Genomic DNA, 9,851 nt, shown 5'->3' with positions numbered 1-9,851 from the left:
TGATGGTGTTTATTAACCATTGTTATCAAAAAGAATAGATGTTATCAATGAATGAATATTAAAGTATTAAATTAATCATTATAATAATAACTATGATTATTTTAACAGTATAAATATGTTGGAAATACTAAATAACAATATTTCAATAAGTAGAGTGTTGTATTTGTTGATTTAGTAATGGAAAATGGTGTTTATAATAAATTCTATGACAAAATAGTATCTGATAAGTCATAAAACAAACCAAAATAATGTTAATTTTAAAAGTATACAATTACAAAAAAACAACAAATAACATGTATTCAACATTATTAAGATAATTATTTAATATGATGTTAATGGTCACAATGAATAACACTAATTTGATTTCTTGTGTTGATTTGTTTATTATAATTTGTTTTAGTTTTGTTTATTCACTTTGATTGTACAAATTGTTTTATATTGTTGTTTAATAAAAAGAAACAAATAACAAATAAAGTAGAAGAAAAATTGGTAATTGAAATATTTGTAAATATTACTTTATTAATTTATTATACCATTATGAAAAATTCATAAACAAATAAAATATATATGAAAGATAAATAACTAATTATTAAATAAAGATGTATTCAGGAAATGAAGAAATTAAATTACATCCATAAGAAAATGAATCGTTAGTAATAAAAAGAAGTGTTTGAATTATTATGGTTTTGATACATAACATAAAAGTAATTATAGAGTTTAATAAACACTATTAAAAATAATTGTAGTATTAGTATTACTAATGAAAATAAAAGAGTAAATAGAATATAAAATAATACACTCCTATGTTAAAAATGTTGAGAATCATTTTATAGGATAATAATAGTGTTATTTATTACATTAATAGTATTAAGTATAAAGAAAAAAAACAACTTTTAAAGGAGTTGAAATAAATGAGTATTTTAGAATGATAAAATATAGTGAAATAGATTTATTAAAATAAAATTCAATTACATTAAAAAGAAGAAATATAGAACTCCTAATTAATCAAATACTCTGTTTCTTTGTTTTTTTGCTTTATTTGGTATTAAATAACAATTAAAAATTCTGTTATTATACTAACAAAATAATAAGAAAATTATTATCTTTAACAACGAGATTCATCCCAACATCAAATTTAATTACCGTTTGATGATTATGTTTGAAGATTCTACAAAGAATATATTGCCAAAAAAAAAAAATAATATGTATAAACTAAACTTAAATAATGGAATAAGAAAATATTTATTTTGAATTAAATACTTTATTATATGAAAAGATGAGTTAATAAGAAGTTATATTAAAAAAAATAAAAATAACTATTTATTTTAAAATATTATTATATTGAAGTTCTTGTTAGGATTTCAAAAGTATTAATATATCGTTTTAATATTATTTTTATTAACTATTGTTAACGAATTAACTACTTCTAAAGTTATTTTAAATCTACATTTAGGAAATAATCTAGATAAATGGATAAATATACTATATCAAATATACAATAATAAGATAATAAACGAAATAAGAGTTTAATCAGATAAATGATAATATAAAATTATGTCTTCATTACTTATCAGCTACTATAAATAAAAAGAACAAATGTTACTATAAAAAAATTGACATTATCAAGTATGATAATATCGTTATAAATAGAATGATATGGCTATCTTTTTTTATAATTTTGTTTTAACTGAATAAAAATAAATTAAAATATTAACATATTAAATAAAAAGAGTAGTTCATATGATATTATATAGTGCATCGTACTAATAGAAAAGTGAAATATAAAGGTTATCTGTTCAATCTAAGATTGTATTCGTTTTGTTTTTTTATATATTGATTTATATTTTAATATAAAAGTAAATTACAATAGTAAAGAATATCAAATGGGATTATTATTCTTTAAGAATTTTACAATGGAACCATAAACTAATTATTAAAATTATTTAATACTTAAAAACATTATAATTTATTGATACTTTTATCAAATGATTAATTTGGTTTATAGTATAATATATCCAATAATTATTGAGAATGAGATAAACAAAATAATAAACAATGAATAATATTAATATAAATAGTATTATAATGTTATTAAAGAATATGAATGAAATATCAATAAATTTATTTATCATTAGCTCATTTAATAATAACATTAAGAACTATTTCAAATTAGCATTAAAATATCAGTAAAATATTTTGAATTGATTGAAATTTATAATCAATATCTGAAATCACAAATTAACATATAATATCAGTGCTTATTCATTAAAATTATAAAAATATGTTAAAATACTTGTTGTTATTGTAAAAATTAAAATAGATAAAGAATGTCTGATGTGAATATTTAGGTCATTGATAAAATATATTGAATGTATCACAGTCATTATAATAACTAATTAAATCACTAATAATTTAGAAATATAATAAATCAAAAAGTACTATATAAATTTCCTTAATAAATATGATAAATAAGCAATAAATAAAATAGAATAAATTATTGTCAAATGTCTAATCTATTTTTAGTTTTATAAATTTTACTATAGAATTTTTTTAACAAAAATTAGAATTTTCAATAACTTTTAGAATTAAGAAACAATAAATAATTGAATAGAACATTGTTTCTTATAATCTCTATGATAATAAGCCAGTATTAATCATTTTTCAATGAACAATAAATGTACTGGATATATCTAAAATGGTTATTATTTAACATTAAAAACAAAATGATTAACTTCTTTTGTTTTTTCAAAAGAATTTTTAGGCATTAGTTTTATTGATTTAATATTATGTAAATACTTATTATTTAAAAAAAAAAATAATATAAGAATAATTATAGAGTTATAGTAATAATAAACTAATGGCTTTGTAATACTGTAACCTGTTATTTAATAGATTCAATTTCATGAAAAATATGATTAAATAAATATTAGATTTTAATATCCACATAACTTTAAAATTTAGCAATAAAATTGTATGTATTTTTTAATTTAGTAGAGAATACATCAAATTAACTTGATTCTTTTAGCTTTAAATCAAGTACATTATTTTTAAGAATAAGTACAAATTCTAATAACAAAAATGAACATAACTTGCTATTATAGATTCACACGTAACCATCATAAATTTTTGATATTTTATTATTACTATTTATATTTAATATATAACTTAGATAATGTTCATAAAAATTATTATTGAATTAGGTAATTCATTAAATTATAGATATTAGAAATTATTCCTAAAACTCTCAAAAAAGTAAAACTACTCAAACCAGAGTTGTACCTTGATTATTTTATAATTAAATAATTATAGTTTTGTATATTATTTCAAAATATTTTAATATGGAAATATTTGTAAATATTAATAATATGTGATTTATTCCAAAATGTATTATTCTGCTTTATTTATTGAAAACACAAAAGAAAAAAATCTAAATAAAGGACATGATTTAAATTTGATCTCTCTTATTTTTCTCCCCAATAGTTTGGCATGTACTGACCAAATTTCTCATAATACCATTTGAACTTTTCTCTTATCTCTGCTTCATCAAACAACCAGAATGATTGGTCAACTTTCTTTGAGAATTTTTTTTGGATATCATCAGCAATCGCCTCATTAATTTTAGTTTCAACCTCTCTTGTGAATTCCATTCCAACTTTTTGATAAATTCTTTTCATCACTCCAATAGGATCAGAGATAACTTCTTTAAATCCAATGTCAATAATCCTCTCTGCTCTTTTTGGGTCTTCTTTAATCCAACTTTCTCTAATAGCAACTGAGTTCTTTAAATTAAGTAAGTTAGCTTCAACAAGGTTATCACAAATCCATTGTTTATCATCAAGACCGATATCATTTTCATACCATCCTTGTGCCTCATGTTCTAAAATAGCATTACTCTTTAATTCATCAACAGGTTCTCTATGAATCCAAATAAAATAATTTTTATCTTCTAATTTACCAAAAACATCGAGCATTGGTGCAAATGAAACAAAATGAGAAACTCCTTTCATGACATAGTGTTTTGATTGATCAACGTTAAATTCAAGTTGGTGCATTTTAAGGTGATCTTTTAAATATTCATAAGCAAAATGAAAATCTCTTTCAAACATTGATTTTCTATATACCTCTAATCGTGGAACACAATTAGGAAATAAATAAGAATGACCCATTTGTTCTAAGAAAAACAATTCTTCTTCTGGCCTTTCAGCATTAACAAGTGCATGAACTCCATTGAGTCCTTCACTATTTTTTTGGACTGTAGCAATAATTTGATTACCAAAGGCCCTTCTTGATGGGTCAATCATAGTTTTTCCTCCTGGACTTAAATGTTCATATAAACACATGGTTTCTGCTTTTGGATCTGCTGAAAGTAAGGTATGAGTAAATGTTGATCCACTTCTAGGTAAGGCAACAACAAAAAGAGTAGGAAGCATTGAGGTATTATCTAATTCTTTTTGGTATAACTTTTTTTCTAATAGAAATCTTAAAATAGCAGAGTATTTTGCTACAACATTTCTTGTCATCATTTTAAATAATTCACTTTGTGGATCAAAACAACCAGCAAGTAGTTCATGCATACTATCAATAAATTCTTGTGGAACAGTTGGAATAAGACTAGGAATTTCTTTTTGATATAACTCAGCATGAGTTGGGTCAAGTTGACATAAAAGTCCAATACTTTGTTTTCCTAATTCTGTAAATAATGTCTCAAAATTTTCTTTTGGTAATAAAGGGAGTCCGTACTTATTCTCTTTATGAATTTCATAATGATAAGGGTTATTGTGAAGCATATGGATGAATTATTAAATATCAGATTTAAAAGTTCAAAATTTTGAACAAAAAACAACATTAAAAATTGATCTTTGTTCAACTATTCAGTTTTTAAGGAAAACATTAAATTATTTCCTATTTAAAACAAACTATTTTATATTATTATATTATTTTCTTTAAAAAATTATTTCTTTCCTTCATTCTATTTTATAAAAACAACAAAAATAGAGTTATGATTTTTATTTAAATTCTTCTTTCTTTTTTCCTTTGAATACTAATCTAATACTATTAATTCTAAATTTTTATTTAATAATATATTTATTAAATAAAAAAAGATAAATATTTTTAATATTTGTGAATAGCTGCAAAATATGAAATTCTTCTTAAATAAATATACATTATAAGTAAATATTCATAAAATACTCTTAAAACTAAATTTAACACATTATATATGATATTAAAAATAATTTATAGAAATTGAACGAAACTAACAATAAATTTTAATTAGAATTATATATAAGAAAAAGGATTATTTAAATTTACAAATGAAACAAATAAATAATAATATAAATAAATCTGAAAGGTATAAAAAATCATTCAATGAAGGAAATATTTATTTACCCTTTTCATTGTTTTGAGAAAACATAATAATAAAACACTACTATTGGTTTCATCATTCATTCTATGATCAGAATTTTGTATGAATGAGTCTAAAAGATGATAGAATAAAAAAAATACAAATAAAAAAGAATTAAACCATAAAACGAATTACAATCATTGACATGAAGCAAAATCAGAAGTATTTTCATAAATAAAAGCCTGAGTAACAAGAACTTGGATTTCTTCATCACCCCAAGTATCAGTAGGTAAATGCTGAAGAAATTGAATTATTTCAGAGAAATCCATACTTAAAAGATCTTTTGAATAATAAGTTAAGAGACTTGCAGAACAATACATATTTAACTCACTAAATCCAGTACCATCTTCAACTGACATATAAGAATCCCATAATCTTAAAGCTGTACCTAATTTAAATTCTCTTAATAAACAACAATTAATCCATCTAAAGGCAAATTGAAGAAACATAACTCCATTATCAGAAAGATGTTGGTATAGTTCAGGAGTAGCAACTTTAACAATTTGTTCCATTCTTTGAACTTTATTCATAATTCCTTGTTGTTCTAATGTATAATTATCTTGAATACGTGACATAATAGAATCTAATCCCCAATAACTATCAGCTTCACAACATTCTAATAACATAGATGGTATTATATTTATACGTTGATCTGTTAATTCTTGATCATATGTGTATTCTGTCATATACACATATATTAATGGTACTAAAAGATCATTCATCCCTTGAACATATCCACATGCTGGATGTCTAAGTGCCCATACTAATAATACATTTTCCATCATTGTCTGTATTTTTGAATTAAATAAAAAAGGAATTTCTTTATTAGACCTGATTAAATCTTTTTTAATTTGGATATAATGATTCTCTTCATTTATTCTTAAGTCATTTAGCATCTTTTTTCTCATTTCAATATAGCTTGTTCTTTTTTGTTTTAATACATCTTCAACTTTGTCTTGGTCTAATGGGACTTGTCCTAATAAAATTTTCCATGCTTTATGTCTTAATTGCCATGCAATCCCATTCCAACTTAATTTTTGTAATTTTTCTATTTTTATTAATACTTTTATTATTAAAATATAGTTTCTTAAAAAAACAAACTTTTATTAATTAATTTTGGAGAAAGTACTTCAATAAATGACTGAAGTCTCTTAAAATCATCTTTTTGTTCTGGTAGTTGTGGACTTTCAGCTCGGGGTGTGGAAGGTGTAAATGAAGGTGAAAGTACTGTCATTGTTCGAAGAGAAGAAGGTGACCCAACAGAAGACCTCTTTTTCCTTAATTCAAGGGATTTTGAAATTGAAAGAAATACCCTAGGATCAGACGTCATTTGTTGCGACTCTTTTTTAGACATAAATATTAATTAATTAAGTTTATCCAATACGAAATTCTTTAATTTTTGTTTTTCTTTTTAAAAAATTTAATATATTCACGTTTTTATTTTCCCCATTTTTCGATATATTTCTGTAAGAATTATTTTTTTTATTTTTATAATTTTTACTTTTTAAATTATTTTCATTCTATTCATTTTTTGTAAGTTTTTCTTTCATAAAAAAAGTTGAATAATTTTATTTTCTTTTTCTTAATATTCTACAATGATTATTTTAGTTTAGTTACTCTTTATTTAATGAAATCTTTTATTTTGTTCTTAAATTCATTTTCTCTTTTTTATATCACTAGTACAGTTTTATTCATCTTAAGTTTTCTTAATATAACTTTATTAAATTATTCGTCACCCGTCATTTTTATATATCACTCAATTATCACTCTCTTTGAAATATTTATTGGTTTGTCTATACTCAAATATTTTCTTTTATTTCTGAACTTATCATAGAACTATTAATATATCTTAATATATTCAACTATTTTGAATAAAATAATTTATGACAATGGAATTTCTTTCAAAGTAAAGGTATTTATTTAATTGGTAAACCTCCACTGCCGCTTCTTTTTATTATCGATTCATTTCTACAGTTTATATTTCTATAACGCTTCAAAAGATTAACCGTTTTAAAGAGAAATAATAAAGGATTAACTATTATACTATAACGAAATAATAGCGATTCATAATCATTAATAATAATTATACTAATTTAATACAACTGTAAATTCTCAATTAAACCCACATAATAAAAAGAAAAAGAAAAGAGAATAAAATTAATAAATAGAGAGAAAAAATAAAGAAATTAATTATTTTTTAATAACAAATGAAAAGTAAATTGATAGGATATATAAATAGAATAGAGTAATAAGTTATTTGAAGAATCTAATGTTTGATTGTGAAATGAATATCAATTGATATTTTATAGGATGATAGATGAATAAAAAATGAATAAGAAATAATATATGAGTTTTTGAAATAAATGATAAGAATATTTATATTGTGAATTTGTTAAAGAATTGATTAAGATAATCTTAGCCTTTAATCTATCTTTTCTTTTGAATTTCAAAATAATAAGAAAAGATTAAATCTATTTCTTTTGAATGGTTATAAAGAAGAAAAGAGAAGAAGAAAAGAAAAGAATTAATTTTTAGGAGAATGGAAAGGCTTATATAATTTAATATAAACGATAAGTAAAATAAGTCCTACAATGAATACACTTCCAAAAACCATCATTCCACCGATTTTCATTTCTGTTGAATATTCTATTTGTTAGTTCGATATTGAACAGAAACAGAATGAGAATAAACAAACCATAAACTTCATCTTCTTTACTCATTGTTTAAGTTCAATGTTCTTAGTTTTATCTTAAAATTTCTTTCTTCTTTTTTATTCTTTTTGATATAAAAAATAAAATAAAAAATAAAATAAAAAATAAAATAAAAAAAAAAGAATTATTTCATGTATTGTGAAATCCATTTAAATCCTTCTGGATATCCTTGACGATTAACGATTGAACTCATAAACACTTCAATTGGTCTAATTCCTTCACATGATACATTTCCTTTTCCAGTGGTGTGTGTTAATCCCATTGCCTCTCTTAATTGTGCTTCTGAAACAGCTCCTGGAATATCTATTTTATTTCCTAATATTAAAAATGGTGTGTTTAATAACATTTCATCATTTAATAATGAATCTAATTCTTTCTTCGATTCTCCAAATCTTTCTGGTGCTGCACAATCAACAATATATATCACTGCATCTACTTCTGTACAATATGTTTTCCATACTTTTCTTGCTGGGGTGTGTCCTCCTAAATCATATGTGTTAAATTTAATGTTCCCCATAACTAACTCTTCCATTGTTGGTTGTTGTGTTGGAATGTGTTGTGATACTTTCCCATCTTTTAATAAATGCAACAATGTCGTTTTCCCTGCATTGTCTAATCCTAAAAATAACATCTTCCCACTCTTATATGCTAATCCTAAATCAGCTAATAAATTCCAAAACCATTCCCATATCCACATCTTCTTTTCGATTTTTTAGTTTCTTTTTTCTTTTCTTTTTTCTTTTTTTTATTAAAGAAGGTAGCTCATACAAATTGGAACCTTTTAAAGAAGTGTTTCTTATTTATATCAATGAAGAATATTAACTTGAAGGCTGATCTCATAATTGAAACTTTTTTGTTTTTTGATTGCTTTAAAATAAGAAATAAAAAGAAAATATTGATAATTATAAGAAAGTTATGGTCTGTGTCAAAAGAGAATTTTTGTTTGAAAGATTATTGAAGTTGCAATATCTTTTCATAAACAAGAAAATAAAGACACATCACAAAACCGAAAGAAGCGTCCTTTTATAATCCAAGTGTTTAAAAGAAAAACAAAGTTAGTGTGTTGCGAGATAAGATTTTTCTTAATTCGTCCTAAAATATAGAAATGTTATTATAAAATTAAAAAGTGATCAAAATGATGAAAAGCTGAAAAGAAGAGGTTCTTGGTATTTATTAAATTTAGCTAATTATTTAAGCGAAAGGTCTATTATCAAACCCCATTTTTTAGTTAGAAATGAAGGGACATGACCATTTAAGGAGGAAAATAAACTAAAAATAATCATTAAAAGAAAATGGTTGATACTGATTATAAGACTTGGTTACAAACTAATTACGAATACCAAAAATTCTTTTTTGTGAAGGAAAATGAAGAGATTATAGTCAATATACTCAAGATGATTAAAAATTTTGAAAATTATATTTTCTTAACTTTCAATGAATACGCTATTGTTATCTCTGTTGATACTCCAGAGAGTGAAGAAAGAACATTAAAACATTACAAAGACAGTATTGTTTTAAATTATGAATCAGTTTTATCTAAATGGAACCTTCCAGGATACTCTACTAAATTGAGATTAGCTAAAGTCTCTTTTGTAGAAGTTAGGAAAGAATTAGGTGTTAAAGAAACAAAACTTATTGGACAAACAACAGACACTGAACATGCGCAATACGAGGTTAAAAAAATTACTGAAACTAAATGGAAGTTAATTTTTGCATGGAAAAATGTAGATTAAAGG

General features: G+C 22.7%; 4 protein-coding genes across 4 annotated transcripts, besides 21 other annotated features; 1 reads left to right on the top strand and 3 right to left on the bottom strand.

Annotated features, from left to right (window-relative positions):
* The first annotated feature begins 54 nt into the window (after window positions 1–54).
* Window positions 55–105: a sequence feature (AT_rich).
* Window positions 106–496: 391 nt separating this feature from the next.
* Window positions 497–598: a sequence feature (AT_rich).
* A 589-nt stretch (window positions 599–1,187) lies between these two features.
* Window positions 1,188–1,343: a sequence feature (AT_rich).
* Window positions 1,344–1,381: 38 nt separating this feature from the next.
* Window positions 1,382–1,402: a sequence feature (AT_rich).
* A 263-nt stretch (window positions 1,403–1,665) lies between these two features.
* Window positions 1,666–1,729: a sequence feature (AT_rich).
* Window positions 1,730–1,821: 92 nt separating this feature from the next.
* Window positions 1,822–1,864: a sequence feature (AT_rich).
* Window positions 1,865–1,927: 63 nt separating this feature from the next.
* Window positions 1,928–2,129: a sequence feature (AT_rich).
* Window positions 2,130–2,264: 135 nt separating this feature from the next.
* Window positions 2,265–2,292: a sequence feature (AT_rich).
* Window positions 2,293–2,382: 90 nt separating this feature from the next.
* Window positions 2,383–2,563: a sequence feature (AT_rich).
* Window positions 2,564–2,768: 205 nt separating this feature from the next.
* Window positions 2,769–2,835: a sequence feature (AT_rich).
* Window positions 2,836–2,905: 70 nt separating this feature from the next.
* Window positions 2,906–2,940: a sequence feature (AT_rich).
* A 178-nt stretch (window positions 2,941–3,118) lies between these two features.
* Window positions 3,119–3,193: a sequence feature (AT_rich).
* Window positions 3,194–3,283: 90 nt separating this feature from the next.
* Window positions 3,284–3,367: a sequence feature (AT_rich).
* A 94-nt stretch (window positions 3,368–3,461) lies between these two features.
* On the bottom strand, window positions 3,462–4,787 carry EDI_117100 (uncharacterized protein; the record flags this gene model as incomplete). The annotated part of the gene is made up of 1 exon (XM_001739730.1): window positions 3,462–4,787. The coding sequence occupies one exon, from the start codon at window positions 4,785–4,787 to the stop codon at window positions 3,462–3,464; it is 1,326 nt and encodes a 441-aa protein (XP_001739782.1).
* A 130-nt stretch (window positions 4,788–4,917) lies between these two features.
* Window positions 4,918–4,957: a sequence feature (AT_rich).
* A 96-nt stretch (window positions 4,958–5,053) lies between these two features.
* Window positions 5,054–5,343: a sequence feature (AT_rich).
* A 198-nt stretch (window positions 5,344–5,541) lies between these two features.
* Window positions 5,542–6,758, bottom strand: EDI_117090 (uncharacterized protein; the record flags this gene model as incomplete). The annotated part of the gene is made up of 2 exons (XM_001739729.1): window positions 5,542–6,452; window positions 6,506–6,758. The coding sequence occupies 2 exons, from the start codon at window positions 6,756–6,758 to the stop codon at window positions 5,542–5,544; spliced, it is 1,164 nt and encodes a 387-aa protein (XP_001739781.1).
* Window positions 6,435–6,522: a sequence feature (AT_rich).
* Window positions 6,759–6,795: 37 nt separating the features above from the next.
* Window positions 6,796–6,936: a microsatellite.
* A 596-nt stretch (window positions 6,937–7,532) lies between these two features.
* Window positions 7,533–7,590: a microsatellite.
* Window positions 7,533–7,658: a microsatellite.
* Window positions 7,659–8,190: 532 nt separating this feature from the next.
* Window positions 8,191–8,239: a microsatellite.
* On the bottom strand, window positions 8,240–8,812 carry EDI_117080 (GTP-binding protein SAR2, putative; the record flags this gene model as incomplete). Its single annotated transcript, XM_001739728.1, has 1 exon — window positions 8,240–8,812. The coding sequence occupies one exon, from the start codon at window positions 8,810–8,812 to the stop codon at window positions 8,240–8,242; it is 573 nt and encodes a 190-aa protein (XP_001739780.1).
* Window positions 8,813–8,823: 11 nt separating this feature from the next.
* Window positions 8,824–8,862: a microsatellite.
* Window positions 8,863–9,407: 545 nt separating this feature from the next.
* Window positions 9,408–9,848, top strand: EDI_117070 (uncharacterized protein; the record flags this gene model as incomplete). The annotated part of the gene is made up of 1 exon (XM_001739727.1): window positions 9,408–9,848. One exon carries the CDS (start codon window positions 9,408–9,410, stop codon window positions 9,846–9,848), a length of 441 nt encoding a protein of 146 aa, XP_001739779.1.
* Between the last annotated feature and the right edge of the window lie 3 nt (window positions 9,849–9,851).

Source organism: Entamoeba dispar, genomic scaffold (genome assembly GCF_000209125.1).
Source record: "Entamoeba dispar SAW760 scf_1105229462359 genomic scaffold, whole genome shotgun sequence".
Taxonomy (NCBI): Eukaryota; Evosea; order Mastigamoebida; family Endamoebidae; genus Entamoeba; species Entamoeba dispar.
The sequence above is the reverse complement of the archived record's forward strand: the minus strand, read 5'-3'. Positions and strand labels throughout refer to the sequence as shown.